General features: G+C 39.1%; 1 protein-coding gene across 4 annotated transcripts in view; it reads left to right on the top strand.

Annotated features, from left to right (window-relative positions):
• ANO10 (anoctamin 10) overlaps positions 1-22,684 on the top strand; it is a 215,876-nt gene that overhangs the window by 34,368 nt on the left and 158,824 nt on the right. For all 4 annotated transcript variants that reach the window (XM_032861384.1, XM_032861382.1, XM_032861381.1 and 1 more), the window contains exons 7-10: positions 1,397-1,452; positions 2,922-2,996; positions 4,922-5,104; positions 20,210-20,401. In XM_032861384.1, coding sequence (XP_032717275.1) covers positions 1,397-1,452; positions 2,922-2,996; positions 4,922-5,104; positions 20,210-20,401 — 506 coding nt within the window. The remainder of the gene's footprint in view (positions 1-1,396; positions 1,453-2,921; positions 2,997-4,921; positions 5,105-20,209; positions 20,402-22,684) is intronic.

The raw sequence follows: 22,684 nt of genomic DNA, 5'->3' as shown, positions 1-22,684 counted from the left end.
GAAATGTTGCTTGGGTCATAGGATTCCCATCCCTGCTGCTTTGCAAAGCAAGGAGATGTTGCTGTGTGCTCACTCTAGAGACATAAGGAGGAATTCATTAGCTTTGTGGGTTCTGATGCTCTCACCTCCTGGTTATCGTGGCAGTCACACATGAATGTTGGTTACTGCACTCCAGGTGCCCCGCTCTTTGTCCGTGGTACCTCATTTTCACCTCCTCAGGACACTATGAAATGGAAGTTATGTCACCATCTTAGGGATAGAGTTAAACAATGTTCGGGGAAATTGTTGAGCCAGGCTAATCCACACCTCTCTGTCTAAAACCTGTGATCCCAATACTATAATTTTGTATTTTTTGTATTTTTTGCTGGGGGTAAAGTAGATTGAATTAACTTCAGATACTTTGGCTAGTTGTACTATGTATGGTGTCTGAGAGCTGATGGTCTAGTGGTTTAGAGCACCGAGGACTGCCACTGGCCTTAGTATAGCGGGTACTCTTGTGTATATATACATCTGCGGCAAAAGGGGAATGGGTGTAGTTTAAAAATTGTTGTGACTGGCCATTCACTCTTTATTTATTCACTCAAACAAGCAAATATGAACTGTTATTCCTTAGGAAGAAGTCTGTATCTTAACTTCATGGACTATAAAGATATTTAAGTTATTTTTATCAGTCATTTAACAACTACTATTTATTGAGTGCTTTCCTTCTGCTGAAACTGGACTGAAGTTTTGTTTTACTTCTTAGCCTGACAGTGACGCTGGAAGGAGGGGGCGTTAGCAGTTTTTGTAGGCAAGGAGGCTGAGTATCCCAAGGTTAAGTGACTTGCCCAAAGACAGACCGTGGCTGAGTAGCTGAGTGGGGTTGCGGTCCACTTGAGCTTAACACCACCTTTCTGCAGGGTGACACTCCTCTTAAGAATCTTCTTTGTTCTTTCACGTGGTTGTCTCAGGGCCTGTCCTGTGTCTCCTTTCCCTAGCTGGGGATGGAGATTTGAGTTGCCCTTTAAGTTAATCCTTGTAAGACAGACATACGGAAACTTTACTGCCCTCTTTAGAGGTTGCTCTGTTTTATTTATTCAGAGTCTTTTCCTGGGTGGTTGTCTGTGGGATCATTTGCCAATTCTTCCCACATTTCTTCGTTGCAATAATACTTTAAAAATAATTACAGAACACAGTGCTCTCGCAGTACTGTGAAAAATGTGTCCCAAGTGTAGTTTCTTCCTGTGAGATGTTGTTGTGGGTTAAGTGGTAACCGTGAATGGCATTCTGGCATGTTCACTCACTGAGGCTCTGTTGCCTGACGTCTCTGGCTCAGCTCATCTGCCTTCACCCCATGATGGCATCTCCTACTGTGTGCTTATGTAAGAGAAATTTCCTCTCCTTTCTAATATTTTAGAGAATCACAGATTGGAATCTGCCTACCAGAATCATCTAATTCTGAAAGTTTTAGTGGTGAGTATAGTTTTTATATACAAATCCATTTGAATTTTGAAACCTATGTATATTAGTTAATAGTTAGGAGGATAAATAGGAAGCCTGGCTTCTAATTTATGGTATCGGATAGTTACTATATTTTGTATAGGCAGGGAAGGATTGATTAAGTGAGTTTTCATATGCATTCTGTAGTCTTACTACCTATGTGTGTGTTGTAAGACTTCAAGTATAGAAATTGGTAGTATAGCCAATTTCTAGTTATTTAAAAATCTAATTAACGACGTTATAGACATATTTCTGTTCTCTTCCTCTTGGTGACTTCTTTGTTTCACTCTTCAACAATTCTTCCAATTCAGTTCAGTGATGGACCATTACATTTTTTGAAAGATGTATCGTTAGATGAACCATTAATTTTGTGAAAGAAATTTCCAAAGTCTAAGATTTTCTCAGCATGTTTTAGTGGGTAGGAGGAAAGAAATGGAGAGAAAGCTTGGTGTAACCTGCTTGCTCTTTGTGTAAAAGCTCACACATTATGCCTCTTTCCATCATTATAAATGATGAATACCAGCTTGGAAGCCCCTCATTTATCAGGAGGTTATCTCAGCCACTAGTAACATAACTGAGGATCAATAAAGGTGCAGAAAGAGTTCTCTGAACTCTCACTGTACATTACTCCTAAGAAAGGGTTCCAGAGGAACAAGTTTTTGTTCCAGCTATAGTAATCATTCTAAGAAGCTTATTGATCTAGTTTTTCAAGCTTTAACAGATTAGAAGCTACTGATAGAAAGGTATTTAGGTTTCTGGAAGGAGGTAAACTTAGAGAGGCAAGAGTGGTAAGGAAATAGAAAATTTTTCATAAGTAGGTAATAAAAATTCAACAGTTTTAGCAATTTGGACATTAGAAAAGGTCCAAGCAGTCATACATACCAAAAAAGTCTGTGAAGGCCTCAGGCTAGCACTGGAAATAATTGATAGTCCAAATGCCAGTGTTGTCTGGCCATCTGGGAATCTCTCTGTGGCAAAGAGGAGTGCCTGGCTTGCAGGAGGGAAGCACTGCTAGTGAGGACTCTGGAGAGATCCCCCTTGCCAAGTCCACACGACTCTTCAGATGGACAGGGGGGTGCGGTGAGGTGGGGTTAGCAGGGACTGAGCCCGCCCCAGCTATCTGGGCTGCTGGTTGAGGGTGGGAAAGGCTGGTGTGTTGGAATGTAGTGGAGATGTGCTGGAACTGTCCTGGCCTCCCAAAGCAGTTGTCCTCCAGGCTCTAGGCAGGTACCAGAGTCCTCCTTTGCTCACCCTGGTGTTCTTTCCAGAGTTTATGGACATGCTTAGGGAGGAGGAATAGGGAGAAACAAGTCTATGCCATCTTGTCAGGACTGGAAGTCCCCTCTTCACATTTTTAATGCTATATTTATAGTTTTGTTGAAGTACTGTAAAAAGAGTGTGAAATCTTGCTCTCTCTCTCTCTCTCTCTCTTTTTTTGGCAGTTCAACTTTCTGAATTGTTTTGCCTCACTTTTCTACATTGCCTTTGTCTTGAGGGATATGAAGCTGTTGCGTCAGGTGAGTGAATAGCAGAAGGTATCCATCTTACAGGTTTTAGAGGTGCTTTCTTATATTCAGGGAATGTGATCGTCTTCACATTATTATTTTTACAAATAAAACCTTACATTTTGTATCTTTCTAAGCCAACTCTAAATAAAAAACCATTAGCAATTGCACTGTATATCATACTCAACTGAAAACACTTGTAAAGTTAACCATGTAGTACTGGAAAATAAACCGTTCACCTCAAAGCTTGTAAAAGCAATTCTAATGAAGAAAGTGTATTCCTTAATTGAAATTTTGTGTGTGTCCCAGAGTGAGGGGTGATTGATAGGACTTTAAATACATTTCATTTTGAAATGAATTATTTGTGAAACTTTAGAGACCAGCAGATCCCATGCACTGCTGTCTTTTCTGCAGTGTTTAAGAAGTTTGCTATTTACTTTGGTGTGTTGCCATTCTTGGACCACAAATGCCAGGGAATGATAAATTGAGTACAAATTATTGCCATCTAAATTATCTTTTTTATAATTGAGCCAGCTATCAGTAAGTGCTATTCCTTCTTGGTTTTAATATACTGTGGTTGTTAGTAAAAAATATCAAAAGCTTAGGCTTCATAATAGTGTTTATATGAGAACTTGGGATCATTTTTTAGGAAATTGTATAATCAGAAACAGAAGATTTTGTAGTTATGGTTCTAACAGCTTGCATAAAGTAAAATTAAATGCTGTGTTCTTAAGAACACTGGAAATAAGTCAACCAGAGAAATATTACCTCACTGATATGAGAAATTTGAGAAACAAGACAGAGGATCATAGGAGAAGGGAGGGAAAAATGAAACAATATGAAACTAGGGAGGGAGAGAAACCATGAGAAACTCTTAATCTCAGGAAACAAATTGAGGGTTGCTGGAGGGGAGGGGGATGGGAGGGATGGGGTGACTAGGTGATGGACACTGGGGAGGGTATATGCTATGGTGAGAAAAAAATTAAAAAAAAACAACATTACATATATTGCTACTTTTTTTGAAAATTGAAAGTTCAGAATAATACATTTTGAAATTGGTAAGTTGGATATACATACTGTCTTCTGTCCTGCCTTTAGTATATTAGTAGGGTATGACTTCTCATTTGTAGTACCTTAGAGAGTCTCCTTTTTAAATAGGAGATAAAGGATGGGGATAGGGGAGGACTTTTTAAATAATATAATTTTAATACCAGCAAAGGTGGTATGTGATGGAAACACTCCTGTCCATCTGGGGTAAGTAGAAATTGACACAGCATTTCAGGAAACTACTTGGGCAGCTTTGCCAAGAACCTTAATCCATCCCTAGTAGATCATCAGAGATTGGGCAAGGAATCATGGTACACAGGTATCCAGGGGGCGGTATTTATAGGAGTGAAGGTTGGGAATAATACAGTCAACAACAGTCTATGGGCTACTTGTATTTTTACATGTGACTGGAAAGAAATATCCTAAGATGTTAGTTAGCATGGTTGCATCATGCATGTGGAATTATGGGTGACTTTTTCTCTTTTCTAGGTTTTCTACAAGGAGGGAGAATATATTCGCTTTATAATTTTTTTTAAGTTTTGCCAAACTACTTTTTTTTTCAAAGTTGCCAATATCATGTAGATTATTATGTTGTATCAAGGATGAGATGACAAAAAACACAATTTCAAGTAAAATTGTTCCCCTGCCAACTCGTAATTGATTTATTTCTTATTATAATCTTATTTATATTACAACTTTTTTGTATTTTAGTATGTCTTAACTGAAAAAAACAGTAAATTGGAAACATTTATTCTAGCAGCTAGCTTTTTCAATCCTAGTTTTTATTAATAGTGTACTATTTGTTGAAGATTCCATTTTTATTTACTGTGTGATTATACAGATTCCATACAAATTACATTGTCAAATTCCATTTGTGTGTTTCTTTTTAGAGCTTGGCCACTCTCCTTATTACCTCCCAGATCCTTAATCAAATTATGGAATCTCTTCTTCCCTACTGGCTCCAAAAGAAGCACCATGTGCAGGTGAAGAGGAAGGTGCAGGCCTTAAAAGCTGACATTGATGCTACATTATATGAACAAGTTGTCCTAGAAAAAGAAATGGGAACCTACTTGGTAAGTTTGAATATTGCTGAATTAACCATTGCCTCAAAGGGAATGATAGTCATACACTGAGCGCAACAAATGTGTATATGCTCACTGTCTCAGATGTGGCCACTTTCCTGCCAGTGTCCTCACCAAGAGCTATGTTAAAGCTTAAAAAAAGGTGGACCTGGGCATTGAAATGTTGCTGTATTCCATCTGAACTTATGCCTACTAGCCGCGGAGGGAGTTTGGCCAGTTCTGCCGCCGCTCTGCAGAGGCTTGAGGGCCATTGCTGCAAAGATGCTGGAGCCTGGGCGGGATGAGAAGGCTGTGAAGAGGCAGCACTGGCTGGCTCAGGGTACTGCCGACGACTGGAGGAGACTGAAGCCTGCTGCTGAACGGAGGGCCTATCTGCAGATTCATTTCTAGCTTAAATTATTTAGTGGCATGGTAAATAGGACAGAGAATGTCTGAGTTCACTGGGGATCTGCTGGCAGTGTGGCCACTTGTAACAGTGAAGCATCTAGCTCCTGAGACCCGGCCATACGTTCATGGGCAAGGGCTGTTGGGCCCCGTCTGCCCCAGGTCACTGTTTCTGTATCCTACACCTTCCTTCTCAGCTTGGGACTCTCCTGAGGGAGACAGACCCTGCCGTGGTTCATCAGGGAGGGTCCGTTACTGGCAAACTTTCTTAGTCTTGTCTTCCATCTTGGTGAATCGTCTTGCAAGTTTCTTGGCTCACGTGCCTCTTTTTCTGATGTGCATGTGAGTTTTAGTTGATACGTTCATCTCAAGGAGGAGTATATTCTCTCTCTGCCCACTTTTCCCTGCCTTGTTTTCACAACTGTCCCATGAGCTGTTAAGTCCTTAGTCCAGACCCGGGCATTTGTAACCCAGAGCTGCCACCTTATGATGACCTTGGAGATTTTGGAGAGCCAGTAGTAGGTAGCACGGTGTTGACCCAAGCTGCAGTTCCAGAGCAGCAACTGGCTTTTTTCAGCTCCCTTTCAGGGACAGTGGAACACTGTCCTAGCTCCTGGTTTTGTGCAGATGGCCTTACCTTTTTGGCACTTCATGACATCCGATAATACCTTTATGAAGGAAGGTAAGATAAGCATGGCTTTTCCAGTTATGTGGCACTGGAGTGGGGTGCCTTTGTCCCCTGCCCCACAGATGCAGATCTAGCTGCCACTGTTGGCCAGGCTCTGGCTTACCACCTTGCATTCTGTTCCATTTCTCACCTATGCAGCTGTTTTTCTAATTTTTGAGTGATAATATGCCTGTGATGAAAATACATGTATACACACTAGCATTTTCTGTCACTGCTCTCTTTGGGAGAGAGTGTGATTTAGAGTATAAATTTATAGCACACTTGACCAGTAACACGATTTATGCTTATTCGTGAAGTGTCAGAGAAAACACAGGAGTGTGTGTACACATGCACACACACAACACAGAGGCATGTGCACTCAGGACGAGTTAAAGGAACACATTTGCACAGTGGGATGCCATCTTGCCTGAATTGGTTGAGGGCTAGCTTACTGTGGCCTAAAGACTGTCTAATTCACACTGCGTCCGAATCCTTTCCTTGCTTGTTCTGGGGACTGGTATTTCTGACTGTATATATTTTTCGTCCTTCCACTCTTTTATGGAAGACAACCCGCAGTCTTTCCCCCCCAAGCTCTTTATTCTGTCGCCTCTGCATCTCCTTTCATTTTTACATACCTTTTTTTCCCAGGGCTCACCTGGAGCTCCCACATCTCCCATTTCCCCTTCTCCCTGCCCCGCCTGTCAGCAGCCCCCTGTCCCAAACCAAGCAAACCCTCACACTTCTCCTGTTTGTGTCCTGTCTTTCCTGCCCCTCACAGTTTCTTGAAATAATTCTCTATATTATTATCATCTCTACTTCCCTACTTCTCTTCCTATAATCAGTTAGAATCTGCTTCCATCTCTTTTTCCTCCAAATTATTTGGGCAAACAACATCATCCACTGAAGTATTCCAAATCAAATTCACACTCTTCTCTAGACCAGTTTCTTCTCCTTTTCCCCTGGCTCAGTGAATGATACACCATAATTCAAACAATGTGCCCCTTGCCCCAGCAATTTTAATTCATCTAAGAATTGTAGAATCTTAGACCCTGCCAGAATCTTAGACCTTCCTTTTTTTGGCACTTGATGACATCTGATAATACCTTTATGAAGGAAGGTAAGATAAGCATGGCTTTCCCATGTTAATAAAAGACAAATGAAGTTCTTAATCACTTGGCCACTAAATCAGGAACAAAATTCAAGACTCTGCTTTTCCAGTTCAGTCTTCCTGTCATTGAACACAGGCTCTCCGATGTGAAGTAAAGGAAGGAGAGCACTGGTTTCTCTTGCAGTCCTGGGTCTGTGCGTGAGCACCGGGGTCGGCAGTGCTACTCCTCGGCTTGGTTGCAGGACCCTGTGTGATCTGATACGTTTCGCCCTCCTCCTCTCCTATATGTCCCCCTCTACTCTCTCCACTGGAGTCACAATCCAATATATGTTATTTCAACTCTCTCCATATATTGGGAGAGAGGGGACATGCTTTTTGGTCACATTTGATCTAGGTCATTGTTTCCCATGCACTGATGCTTCCCCTCTTTTCTCCTCACTGACATCACTTAGAACTGTGTTTTCTGTAAAGCTCATCCTGACTGCTACATGAGAATCTAAAATAATATTACCAGGTTTTGGGGAAAAAAAACAATCCAACTGAAACACAAAAAACATTGTAAAAGTAATACTTATTATGCACTGTGGGAAACTTGGATAATGCAGGACAGAGTAAAAATTAAGGAAAAAGAAAACCTCCATAATGTCCCCACCAGGGGTAATCTGCTAGGGTCTTCTGACCCTGCTGTCAGCCATAGGGCTAAGGCTGAGTCGCACCTCAGTCTGCACTGTGCACCACTCCCGCTCACCTGTGACCAGCCAGTTCCCACCCACCTGCATAGCTGCATGAGTATGAATTTGCACGGTGAGTACTCCAGTTAGAGCAGCATATTGCTGCACAGTAAATGAGCTGCCTTCTAGTAAGACAGACATTAAGAAATTTGTTAAAAACATCAACGAGTGTTACTCTTTACACTGAACGTTTTTGTCTTAGAAAATGTACTTACTTTTCAAGCAGTATTTTATTGTTGTTAATGTTTTTATTTACATAATCAATGAGACTTTTTTTTTTTTTTTACAGTTTTGAGTTTTAATTTCAAATATGGTAAACATCATTAGGTAGAACTCCTACAAACAAAAGGCCTTTGGTGTCCTCAGTCATTTTTTTTTTAATTTAATTTTATTTTTTCAGTATCCCAATATTCATTGTTTATGCACCACACCCAGGGCTCCATGCACTACATGCCTTCTTTTTTTTTTTTTTTTTAAAGATTTTATTTATTTATTTGATGGATAGATCACAAGTAGGCAGAGAGGCAGGCAGAGAGAGAGAAGGGAGGAAGCAGGCTCCCCGCTGAGCAGAGAGCCCGATGCGGGGCTCGATCCCAGGACCCTGGGATCATGACCTGAGCTGAAGGCAGAGGCTTTAACCCACTGAGCCACCCAGGCGCCCCTACATGCCCTTCTTAATATCCACCACAGGCTTACCCATCCCTCTACACCTCCCCTCCAAAAACCCTTAGTTTGTTTCTCAAAGTCCACAGTCTCTCATGCTTCATCTCCTCCTCTGATTTCCCCCATTTCACTTTTCCTTTCCTTCTCCTAATGTCCTCCATGTTATTCCTTATGCTCCACAAGCAAGTGAAACCATATGATAATTGACTCTCCCTGCTTGACTTATTTCACTCAGCATAATCTCTTCCAGTCCCATCCATGTTGATACAAAAGTTGGGTATTCATCCTTTCTGATGGAGGCATAATACTCCATTGTATATATGGACCACATCATCTTTATCCATCATCTGTTGAAGGCCAAGATGACTCCTCACAGTTTGGCATCTGTGGCCATTGCCATTATGAACATCGGGGTACATATGGCCCTTCTTTTCACTACATCTGTATCTTTGGGGTAAATACCCAGTACTGCAATTGCAGGGTCATAGGGTAGCTCTATTTTTCATTTCTTAAGGAATCTCCACACAGTTTCCCAAAGTGACTGCACCAACTTGCATTCTCAGTGTAACAGTGTAAGAGGGTTCCCATTTCTCCACATCCTCTCCAATACTTTTTGTTTACTGTCTTGTTGATTTTGGCCATTCTAACCGGTGTAAGGTGGTATCTCAGTGTGGTTTTGATTTGTATCTCCCTGATGGCTAATGATGATGAACATTTTTTCATGTGTCTGTTAGCCATTTGTATGTCTTCTTTGGAGAAGTGTCTGCTCATGTCTTCTGCCCATTTTTTGACGTGATTATCTGATTTTTGAGTGTTGAGTTTGAGGAGTTCTTTATAGATCTTGGATACCAGCTCTTTGTCTATAGTGTCATTAGTGAATATCTTCTCCCCTTCTGTGGGTTGCCTCTTTGTTTTGTTGACTGTTTCCTTTGCTGTGCAGAAGCTTTTTATCTTGATGAAGTCCCAAAAGTTCATTTTTGCTTTTGTTTCCTTTGCCTTGTCCTCAGTCATTTTTTAAGAGTTTAGAGCTTCAAAGACCAAAAAGCTTGAAAACTGTAAATCTGGGATAACCTCCCTGCCTTTTTTGTTTTTCAAGGCATTGGCTTTGGTGCAGCCAGTTGGTCCCCTTGTTTCCTCATAAGATTCAAGCTTAGCAGTTACCGAAGGTACCATTATTATACCCCATCAGGGGGCATGATGTCAGGTTGCCCCCCGTGTGGGGCCACCTTGTTCTATCCCTTGATTGACCTGATGATAAGCAGATTGTAGAGGTGGTTTTTCACTTTGTAATGAATCTACTGCTAGATACTTTGAGACTTTCCTGTTTCCTTTTATTGGTACCCTTAAAAAATAATTTTTAATTGGTTGTTGCTAGTACATGGGAATGCTATTGATTTTTGTATGTTTTATCTAGCAACCTTGCTGAATCCTGCCATTATTTCCAATCAACTTTCTTGGATTTTCATGTAGACGGATATTTCAACTGTAAATAAATAATGACTGTTTTCTTTCTTCCTTCATCTTGATAGTTATTGTCTATTGGGTTCATTAATATGTTCAGTATAATTTGGACAGAATTAGTTACAACAGGAATCTTTCTCTTGTTCCTGATTTTTTTTTCCCTCATCATTGAGTGTCATGTCACATGTTTCTGGTAGATAACTTCTTATCAGTTTAAAAATGGTTCTTTTCCCCTATTTACTAAGAGTTTGTATTGTGAAGGATGTTAAATTTTATCAAATTCTTCATTTATTTCTTCTTTTGAGATTATCATATTAAATAAATTGTTTTCATTTTTTAATATTTTCATTTACAATAATAAATTTCCTAATGGAATACCATGTTACATTTAAATGATTAATTCCACTTGGTAAGTATTTTTAAATACATATTGTCATATTGAATATGTCATTATTTTATTTAGGATTTTGTGTCACTTAATAATTTTCCTTTCTCGATCGCTGAGAGCAGGGTACCCATGTTATTTATCATGGTAGCTCTTAGCAGGCATTCAATATAATATGGAATAAGGAACAGTTTTAGGAGAAGAATGGCCAGCCTTGATGTCTGTGTGCTGTTTGCTGCCCTCAATATACTTTTTCTTTGTCCTGCACTCAGCATAGGGAACTCTCAGACATGTTGTTTCTCCAGGGCTGGTTTGAGGAGCCAGTGGGATGGATCACCTGAAACCTGAAACCTGAATGAAAAAATTCATTTAATAAATAGATGTGTAAAAGTAGTTATAATTTCATAGCAAGTATTGTTAATGACTTCTTTGTTTTTTAAAATTTTGTAGGTTTGTCTTGGTTGGTCCTTGCTAACTTGCAGCTAATAGGGTAGAGTGTTTCTTATTTAATGTATTTTTGTTTATGTATACAGTTATTTACTTTGTTGAGTTTGCATTTTTTTTCCTTCTTGCTGTTGGAGTATGTCCCTGATGTGCTAAATTTACTGGCTTTAAAGTGCTCAGTAGCGTTAAGACTACTGATAAAGTTAACACGTGCACACGACACTCACTTGATGTGTGAGATAGAAACAGAACGCGTGGTGTGCTGCTGTGTGGGGTAGGGACTCCCTAGGTGCTGTATGCTAAAATGCCAAGAAGACTTGGGCATGCCTTCTGGAGGCTGCCTAGTGGCACATCCAGGTGAATTTGTCTATACATCTCTGCAGAGGCCCAGCCTTGTACTGTCGGAGCTGAAACATTCAGCCGAATGGAGGCTATCAGGATTTCTTAAGACTGAATTGTGGTAAAAATGGCTTAATAGCTAAGATTTTCACTTTTTCCTAACTCTTAATTTCTACACTTTTCAGAGAAATGAATTGATGCTATATCAGTCAGTATATTTTAAAACCAATATGCTGCAACACAGCATAAGGAAATACATAGAAGCAAATGCAACCAAAGAGTGGTTTAGAAACTACTCACCACTGAATCTCCAGCTGAGCGCCAACCCCCCGCCTCTCTCTGCCTCACCCCCTGCCCCCCGCCTCACCCAGCTCCGGAGGCACCCATGAGCCTTGAAAATAGCCAGAGACTAACTCAGAATCCCTGGGTTCCTGCTTCGTCCACATACCCAGAGCATCTGGAGGAAGCACTTTCTGCTATTCCCAGTACTTATGTTTGGGTATTTTCTATTTTAGTGAAATACAAAACAAGAAAAGAAACTGACTAGGAATGGAATCTGACCTACACTAAGCTCAGCTACTGAGCCTAATATACATGTCTTGGTGAAAGATGGGCTCTGAGATACCATAATAATAATTATAACAATTCATTTTAGAATTATTCTATATAATATAGAATATATATAGAATATAATATAGAATATTTAATAATATATTATATAAATATATACTTATATATTTTTATGTAATTTATCAGATTTACATAATTTATTTATATAATTACATATTCTTTTTTTAAAGATTTTATTTATTTATTTGACAGAGAGAGAAGGATTACAAGTAGGCAGAGGCAGGCAGAGAGAGAGGGGGAAGCAGTCTTTCTGCTGAGCCTGTTGCAGGGCTCGATCCCAGGACCCTGAGATCATGACCTAAACTGAAAGCAGAGGCTTATTCATCCACTGAGCCACCCAGGCACCCGTATAATTATATATTCTATATATGATCTCTATATATTCTAGATATATTCTATATAATTATATGTTCTATATAATTATATATAATTACATATTCTATTATATAATGCCTATATTATATATAATTCTATATATTATGTAAATACATAATAATATATAGAATATATAGTATATATACTATCTCTAGTATATATTTATACATATATTTATATTTTATAATATAGAGAATATATATAGAACATATTATAGAGAATATATATATAGAATATATACATATAAAAATACTTGTCACAATATTTTAAAGCAATATATATTTTATTCTATATAGTATAGAAGATTAATGCTTAATAATTGCCTTAAAATATTGTGACAAGTATTTTTACTAAGCTGAAGTTGTTGCAGCCTGTGCACTTGGATGGTCATGAGGAGGCCTGAGGGTGCTGGAAGTAGGCAAGCCTGGCCTTAGGCCTTACGAGGGCTGGGTCTGTCACTCAGTCACTGCATGGCGTAGAGCACTGCTTGGCTTCTCTGGGTCAGAATAAATGTGTGTTGTGAGCAGGCCTCTAGTGAGGAGTGAGGAGTTTAAGTAGCATGTCACTGGGTCCTGGAGAGTTGTAATGTCACTCAGGTGGCAAGTGACAGTCACCAATGCCCAGGCATCCTACTTCGGTGAAGGCTCCTTTGTCCAATTATTAAGTAACTAAATAACTCATACTGATGTTTATGTTTCTCCCCCACCAAGCTGAGGGCATATAATGATTGTTGCCCCTTTCTTCCTTTAGACTAAACCTATTAAAACCTATTTGCAAGGTTTTTAAACATAGTTTGAGAAAGATTTTTTCCTGCTTCTATGGTTTCCCCACTTTCTGCTGTGGATTTTCTCATTGGCTTCTTTGGTATATCTGCTGCTTCTGATGTAGTGACTCTCAGGAGGTCCCTTGTTACTACCAGCTTTTTTTTTCTTTACTTTTTAAAAAAAAATGGGATCTAATTCACATGCCATAAAATTCACCATTTTGAATCAGTACAATATAATGATTTTTAGTGAATTCACAAGGTTTTACAACAATGACCACTAAGTCCAGAATATTTCCTCATCCCTGAAAGAAATCCGACACCCATTAAGCTGTCAGTCCCTACCCCAGTGTCTGGCAACCACCAGTGTGCATTCTGTCTCTGTGGATTTGCCTGCTGTATGCATGTCATGTACATGGAATCCTCCAGTATGTGGCTTTTGTGTCTAGTTTCTTTCACTAAGCATAGTACTTTCAGGGTTCATCCATGAGAGAGCATATATCCATACTTCATTCCTTTCTATGGTTGGATAATATTCCCTTGTATGAATATACTACATTTTATATATTCATTCATCAGTTGATAGACATTCGGATTGTTTCCACTTTTTGGCTGTTAGAAATAATGCTGGTATGAACATTTGTGTGCAAGCTTTTATATGAATGTATGTTTCTTATGAACCATACCATTGGCTAGGTCATATGTTCACTCTCTGTTTCACTTTTTGAGGGAGGAACTGCCAGACTATTTTCAGAGGCAGTGGTACCATTTTACATCCCTGCCAGTCCACTTTTTTCTACATCTCTATCAACACTTGTTATGTAAGATTTATTTATGAGAGAGACAGCATGTGCACAAGTGGGGGAAGGGCCAGAGGAGGAGAGAGAGAGAATCTCAAGTAGACCCCACGCTGAGCACAGAGCCAGACTTGGGACTTGATCTCATGACCATGAGATCATGACCTTAACAAGACCAAGAGTCAGACACAACCAACTGAGCCACCCAGGCGTCCCTCCCCTTTTTTAATGATAGCCACACCTAATACATGTAAAATGGTATTTCATTGTGGGTTTGATTTGCGTTTTCTTTCTTTCTTTCTTCCTTTCTTTTTAAGATTTTATTTATTTATTTCACAGACAGAGATCACAAGTAGGCAGAGAGAGAGGAAGGGAAGCGGTCTCCTTGCTGAGCAGAAAGCCCAGTGCGGGGCTCGATCCCAGGACCCTGGGATTATGACCTGAGCAGAAGACAGAGGCTTTAACCCACTGAGCCACCCAGGCACCTCTGATTTGCATTTTCTTAATCCCTAAAGATACTGATCGTCTTTTCATGTGCTTTTTGACCATTGTGTCTCTTCTTTGGGGAAGTACATATTCATATTCTTTGCCCATTTTTCATTGGATTATGTGTCTTTTTATTATTTCATTGCAAAAATTCTTCATATATTCTGAATATAAATTTCTTCCTTTCTTTTTTTTTTAAAGAGAGAGTGTGAGAGGGGTGGAGAGAGGGGCAGAGATGGTGGGAGAGAGAGAATCTTTTTTTTTTTTAAATTTTTTAAATTTATTTTCAGCGTAACAGTATTGATTGTTTTTGCACCACACCCAGTGCTCCATGCAATCCGTGCCCTCTCCAATATCCACCACCTGGTTCCTCCAACCTTCCACCCACCGCCCCTTCAAAACCCTCAGATTGTTTTTCAGAGTCCATAGTCTCTCATGGTTCACCTCCCCTTCCAATTTCCCTCAACTCCCTTCTCCTCTCTAACTCTCCTTATCCTCCATGCTATTTGTTATGCTCCACAAGCAAGTGAAACCATATGATAATTGACTCTCTCTGCTTGACTTATTTCACTCAGCATAATCTCTTCCAGTCCCATCCATGTTGATACAAAAGTTGGGTATTCATCTTTTCTGATGGAGGCATAATACTCCATAGTGTATATGGACCACATCTTCCTTATCCATTCGTCCGTTGAAGGGCATCTTGGTTCTTTCCACAGTTTGGCAACTGTGGCCATTGCTGCTATAAACATTGGGGTACAAATGGCCCTTCTTTTCACTACATCTGTATCTTTGGGGTAAATACCCAGGAGTGCAATTGCAGGGTCATAGATAAACTCTATTTTTAATTTCTTGAGGAATCTCCACACTGTTCTCCAAAGTGGCTGCACCAACTTGCATTCCCACCAACAGTGTAAGAGGGTTCCCCTTTCGCCACATCCCCTCCAACACATGTTGTTTCCTGTCTTGCTAATTTTGGCCATTCTAACTGGTGTAAGGTGGTATCTCAATGTGGTTTTAATTTGAATCTCCCTGATAGCTAGTGATGATGAACATTTTTTCATGTGTCTGATAGCCATTTGTATGTCTTCATTGGAGAAGTGTCTGTTCATATCTTCTGCCCATTTTTTATATGGTTGTCTGTTTTGTGTGTGTTGAGTTTGATGAGTTCTTTATAGATCCTGGATATCAACCTTTTGTCTGTACTGTCATTTGCAAATATCTGGGAGCGAGAGAATCTTAAGCAGGCTCCCTACCTAGCACAGAACCTGATCAGGGCTCAGTCTCATCACCCTGAGATCATGACCTGAGCTGAAATCAAGAGTTGGCTGCTTAACTGACTGAGCCACCCAGATGCCCCTGAATATAAATTTCCTATCAGCTATATGATTTGCAAATATATCTTACCATTCTTTGGGTTAGCTTATTTTCTTGAATGTCCTTTGATGCATAAAAGTTTTTAATTTTGATGGAGTCAGATTTCTCTCTTTTTTGTTGCTTATTCTTTTGCTGTCATCTCTAAGAAACCATTGCCTTATCTAAACATGGGAAGATTTACTTACTCCTATATTTTCTGCTAAGAATTTTATAGACTTAGCTTTTACATTTAGGTCTGATCCATTTGGAATTAATTTTTGTAGGTAGTATGAGGAAGGAGTCCAGATTCATTCTTTTGCATGTGGATATCCAGTTGTCCTACCACCATTTGTTTAAAAAAAATCATTTTTTTCTTCATTGAATGATCTTCACACATTTGTTGAAAATTGTAAGTCTATAGATACATGGATTTGTTTCTGGACTCTCAGTGCTATTCCTCTACATGTCTATCCTTATGCCAGTACTACACTGTCCTGATTACTGTAGCTTAGTAGTAGGTTTTCAAATCAGGAAATGTGATTTCTCTAACTTTGTTCTTTTTCAAGATTGTTTTGGCAATTCTTGGTCCCTTGCAGTTCCTTACGATTTTAGGATTAGCTTGTCCATTTCTTTTAAAAATGCAGTTGGAAGTTTGATTGCATTGACTCTATTCATCAATTTGGGGACTATTTCCATCTTAATATTAAGTTTTCTAATCTGTAAACATGGAATGTCTTTCTGTTTATTTAAGTCTTTAATTTCTTTCAGCAATGATATGCGGTTTTCAGTGTACAAATCTTGCATTCTGTTAAATGTATTACTAAGTGTTTTATTCTTTTTGGTACTATTGTAAATGAATTTTTTAAAAATTTCGTTTTGAGGTTGTTCATTGCTGGTTTCTAGAAGTACCATTGATTTTTGTATGTTGATCTTATATCCTGCAACTGTACTGAAGTTTATTATTAGATTGCTTATAATTAGACCTAATAATCTTTTGGGGGGGTTCCTTAGGGTTTTTTGGTATGTAATATCATGTCCTGGGCAAATAGAAATAGTTCTACATTTTTTCTTGTTCTGGATGGCTCTTATTTCTTTCCTTGCCTTATTGTTCTGGTCAGAACCCTAAGGACAGTGTTGAATAGCAGAGTTAAGAGCAGACATTCTTGTCTTGTTCCTGATCTTAGGTGGGAAGCTTTTAATTTTTCACCATTAAGTATGATGTTAGCAGTGGGGATTCATAGATGCTGTTTATCAGTTTGAGAAAATTCTCTATGATTACAATTTGTTGAGTGTTTTTATCATGAAAGGGTATCAGATTTTGTGTTTTTTTTCTGTATCCATTGAGATTATTATATATAATTATATAAAGATATATATTTAGGGATCTCTGGGTGGCTCAGTTGGTTACACATCTGCCTTTGGCTCAGATCATGATTCCAGGGTCCTGGAATCGAGTCCCACATCAGGCTCGTTACTCAGTGAAGAACCTGCTTCTCCCTCTGCCTGTTACTCCCTCTGCTTGTGTTCTCTCACTCTCTCTCTCTGACAAATAAACAAAATCTTAAAATATATATATATATATTATATAAATTATATATATCTATCAAATTTTGTTATGTTTATGTATTTCCTTTTGCTTGCTCTGGATTTAGTTTACTGTTATTTTACTAGATTCATAAGGTGAAAATTTTAGTTGTTTTGAGATCTGCCTTTTTTTTTTAAATGAAAGCATTTATACCCATGAACTTCTATTTGAGCTCTGTTTTTACAGCATCCTATAAGTTTTGATATAGTATCTTAATTTTCATTCATCTCAAAGAATTTTCTAATTTTTCTCGTGATTTCTTCTGACTTACTGGTTTTTTTTTTTTAAGATTTTTTTTTTCTTTATTTATTTGACAGATCACAAGTAGGCAGAGAGGGAGGAGGAGGAGGCAGGCTCCCTGCTGAGCAGAGAGCCCGATGCGAGACTCGATCCCAGGACCCTGAGATCATGACCTGAGCTGAAGGCAGAGGCTTTAACCACTGAGCCACCCAGGCGCCCCTGACTTACTGTTTTTTAGGCGTATGTTGCTTAATATCCATACAATGTGTGAATTTCCCAAATTTCCCTCTGTTATTGATTTCCACTTTCATTCCGTTGTGGTCAAAGAGTACTTTGTATGATTTGTAAGCTTTTCAGATTTGTTGAGAATTGTTTTACGATCTAACATCTCATCTATCCTGAAGAATCTTTCATGTGTACTTGGGAAGAATGAGTATTCTGTTGTTGGGTTCAGTGTTATGTAGATGTTGATGTGGGGCTGCAAGTGAACGGTCAAGAAGGAATTGCTTTCTGTCCACAGGGACAGGACCTTTGGGCAGAAGGAGTTGCACTTTTGCATTATGAATCTGGTGGTTATATGCTTAATACTCAAGAGGGAAGGGACACGTAGGGAGTGTTAAATCGTAAATGTTTCTTCAAATTCTAGTCGTGACATTACTTTTGCAAGATTTTTCTTGTGCTTATCAATCAGTTTGACAGAGATTAACTATCAGTGAGATGTATAGGTAGTCTTGAGATCCTTTAAGAATGTAGCAACAAGCACTTAATTTGATCCTTATCAAACTTATGCAGGCCATAGATCAACCTACTGGGCTAAAGGTGAACATTTTTCTGCTTCTGTCCTTCATCACATGTCTTTAGGTCTCTCTTTTTGTGGTGGGGAATGCTTTCAGCACAAAACCAGGAAGTTTAAAATTGTGCCTTAACATTCCCTTCCTGCTTATGCAGAGGTGAGATCTTAGACAGAGACTTCTAAGATCTTTCCTGAGATTATGCATGATCCTAGGCATGTGCCTGGTTGTCTAGATTTCCAGGAAAATGTTGGAGCTTTTCAACCCCCTGTGAATGTCTCCTCAGCTTGCCCTTTTGAGCTCCCTGGCTAGTCTCTTGTTTGCCCCAACTGCTATCCATTACCTCAGGCAGACTGATGTTTAAAAATTCAACTGACATACCCAGGGAGAAGCCTTTAGCACTCAACGAGATTTGGTGAAGTTGAATAAAGATGAGCCTTTCAAGTGAGGTTTTCTAGGGTCCTACTAACCAGGTCAGATAATAATTTCCCTTTGGGAATGAGGCTTTCAAAGATCTCCAGGCCCACCTTGCTCCCTCTGGTCCTGGGAGTGCATGCTGTTCTTGGTTTGTTTGTTTGTTTTCAATGTTCCTACAGAGCTGGGGAGTAGGAGATGAGACTAGAATAACTTAAGATGCCAGAAGATTGAGATGTTTGTCATGACTGTATGCAGCCAGTATTGCTACAAGCCTTTGGTTAATTTCCAGAGTACCCGAAAAGTTGATTCTGACACATTTTGCCATCTTTTCTATTCTCATGGAGGAGCAAACTTCTGGAGGTCCTTACTCTTCCATTTTCACTGACATCACCGATATAGGAAAGACATTAGTTTCAAAGGCAACAGCCAAGAAAGAATTTTTGAGGTGTCTTTAGTGCAAAAAGGTGGGTTTATTAAAGCATGGGGACAAGATCCCTGGGCAGAAAGAGCTGCACTGAGGGGATGAGGAGTGAGCCATTATAAACTTGCAAGTTGGAAGGGGGTTAAGGATAGCATAAGCCTTCTATGTATTTTGGAAACAAGGTTTTCAGGATCCTGAAGGGGTTAGCTGTTGTTAAGAAAAGGCCATTCATTATTGTTTAGTAAGCCTTCAGTCATTAGACCCTTCAGATATATATACTTGGATCTTATGCTTGGAGGATGATTGCCAACATGTATCTTGGCGGGGGTTGGAGGGAGTGGTGAGATAAAGGAAGTTTCCAAAGGAATTTTTATGTTAAAGTAGACTTTACAACATCCTGGGGGTTTGGGCCTGACTTTGCCTTTTGCCCTTAGCAAAGTATTAATGTTGAGGCAGCTTAGTTCTTAAAGGAAGGTCACTCTGCTTGTTTTAAGGACTTGTCAATGGGCTGTAAGTAGTGAGGAAATTTAATAATTTTTCTTTTGCCTTTGTTTCCCACATCATCACCACCTCAGTTTTTTATTAGAAGGTCAGAGACTGAGATTCTGGGGTACCCATGGTGCGAGGGGGCAGTCATGCAAGATTTTTTTTTTTAATTTAATTTAATTTTTCAGTGTTCCAAGATTCATTGTTTATGTACCACACCCAGTGCTCCAAGCAATATGTGCCCTCAATAAGATTTCTAATGGTGATGTTGAATCATTTTTCAGTTGATCAAGAGCAAACATCTTTAGCTTTGCTGTTATTATGTAATAATTCAGTGATTTGGCACAATGAAATGAGTAGCTAAATCATTTTTTCATTCTTTCAGGAACTTAAATATAAAATTGCTTTTGAATTTATGTAAAATCTATTGTTGAGAAGAAGAAATTGAGAGGAATTCTGAGATTTTTTTTGGTTGGAGGCCGGTGTCTTGGGTAGTATTGCTAAACGTTGTTCCTGTTACATGATATTAAAACAATGCCTTTTTTTTCTTGTGGTTTACATTTTCAGGGTACCTTTGATGATTACTTGGAATTATTCCTTCAGTTCGGTTACGTGAGCCTTTTCTCCTGCGTTTACCCATTAGCAGCTGCCTTTGCTGTGTTAAATAACTTCACTGAAGTTAATTCAGATGCCTTAAAAATGTGCAGAGTCCTCAAACGGCCATTCTCAGAACCTTCAGCCAATATTGGTGTATGGCAGGTAATTAATTGGTGTATGGCAGGTAAAAAATTATTCCTTTGGGGGGAAAATTAGCAAAATGGGGCCTTATATTAAAAATAAAAGTGCTCAGGAGAGATTTGGAAAAACTGGATGTTATCCTGTTTATTTTTATTTATTAATTATTTTGGCCACAAACTAGCTGTGTGACTTCACATAGTTATTAACTTCTTCTGGACCTTGCTTTTCTTGTTTTTAAAATTAGGGATGGGGCGGGGAGGTAAATTATAATTTTTATGACCCCTTTCAGACGTAAAATTCTAATAGTTTTCTAGGAAAGTAGCCAGCTGGGATTTTACCCACTAGGTGATAAAGAGGACCTCCCACTGCAGTGTCAATGCAGATCATGTGGGGAGCCTGGACTTCCACACTTACCCAGGAATAATGAGGTTCCCTCTCTAGTTTCTCCTGCAGTGATCTCAGATAAAACCTAATGAAGAGTCAGACATTTCACCACCACCCAGCACAGCAGAGGCCATATGGGAGTGCACATGAGCCATTTGTACCCCTCCAAGCAAAAGAGAGATCAGTGGGGAGGTTAGTGGGAAGCCAGAACTCTGATCCCTGTCCAGTGATAATAAGGATCCCATCCCCCACTTTGGGTGTCAGTGGTGTCCAAATGGGCAACCTAACAAGATGTTACTTCTTTTCCTGCTGGAGTGATGTCAGAGGAACCAGCTAAAACAAAAGTTTTAAATAAAATGTAGAATTTTATAACACCCAAAATGTCCAGGGTTCTATTAAAATATCATCATACCAAGAACCAGGATGTTACCCCCCCAAAAAAGGTGATGTAGTCAGTAGATGCCACAATCAAGGTATCAGATGTTAGAAATATCATACAAAAATTCTAAAGCAGCCTTGATAAAATGAATACACCTTAAACAGATGGAAAAATAGAATATCTCAGCAAAGAAATAGAAGATATGAAGGAGAGGCAAATAGATATTTTAGAAGTGGAAAATATAATTAAAATAAAAAAACTCAGGGGCGCCTGGGTGGCTCAGTGGGTTAAAGCCTCTGCCTTCGGCTCAGGTCATGATCCTGGGGTCCTGGGATCGAAACCCGCATCGGGCTCTCTGCTCGTCAGGAAGCCTGCTTCCCTTCCCCTCTCTCTGCCTGCCTCTCTGCCTACTTGTGATCTCTGTCAGATAAATAAATAAAATCTTAAAAAAAATAAAAAAACTCAGTGGATGAGTGCAGGAGCAGAATGGAAGGAGTAAAGATCAGAAACTGGAAAACAGTGCAATAGAAATGATTCAGTCTGAATAGCAGACAAAAAATAGCCAAAGTAAATACAACCTCAGAGACCTGCATGGCTCTAACAGAAAATCTAACATTCCTGCTGTTGGTGTTCCAGAAGGAAAGGAGAAAGGAGGGGCTAAAAAATATTTGAAGTAATAATGGCCAAAACTTTTTGATTTGGCAAGAGAACTAAAACTACATATTCAAGAAATTGATTGAATCGCAAATAGAGTAAGCCCCAAAAGTCTGTGCCAAACACATTGTAACTAAACACATGAAAGCTAAAGACAAAGAAACACTTGAAAGCACCAGGAGAGAAGTGACTTGTTACCTACTATAGGGGAAGACAATTAGAATGACAGCCAGTTTTTCAGCAGAAACCATGGAGGCCGGAGGCAAGTGGCATAGTATCTTTTAAGCACTTAAACAAAAGTACCGTTAATACAGAATCCTATATTCAGAGAAAATATCCTTCAGGATTTAAAAGAAGATCAAGACACTCTTAGATGAAGGAAAACTAAGAGAATTTGTTGCCAGAAGACCTATCCTAAAAGAATAGCTAAAAGAAGCTCTCTAAACTTAAGGAAATGATAAAAGAAGGGACCTGGGAGCATTAGGAAGAAAAACCATGGTAAGCAAAAATACAAGTAAACATATTAGGCTTTTCCTGTCTTGAGTCTCTAAAGTTATATATGACAATTGAAATAGAAATTATAACACTATCTAATGATTCTAAATATATGTGGAGAAAATATTAGATACTATACAGAATGGTAAAAGGAGGTGAGGTTTCTTTATATCACTCAAACTAGTAAATGACGACATAAGTAGACTGATTATATATAGACGGTCCCCAACTTAGAGTAGTTCAAATTACGATTTTTTGACTTTACAACAGTGTGAAAACAATACGTATTCAATAGAAACCATACCTCAAATCTTTAATTTGGATGTTTTCCTAAGCCAGTGGTATGCAGTAGGATCCTCTCTCATTACTCTGGGCAGCAAGCTGTTTATAGT

This window comes from Lontra canadensis, unplaced genomic scaffold, assembly GCF_010015895.1.
Source record: "Lontra canadensis isolate GAN:19392208 unplaced genomic scaffold, GSC_riverotter_1.0 scaffold20, whole genome shotgun sequence".
Classification (NCBI taxonomy): domain Eukaryota; kingdom Metazoa; phylum Chordata; class Mammalia; order Carnivora; family Mustelidae; genus Lontra; species Lontra canadensis.
This window is presented reverse-complemented; position numbering and strand designations above follow the sequence as displayed.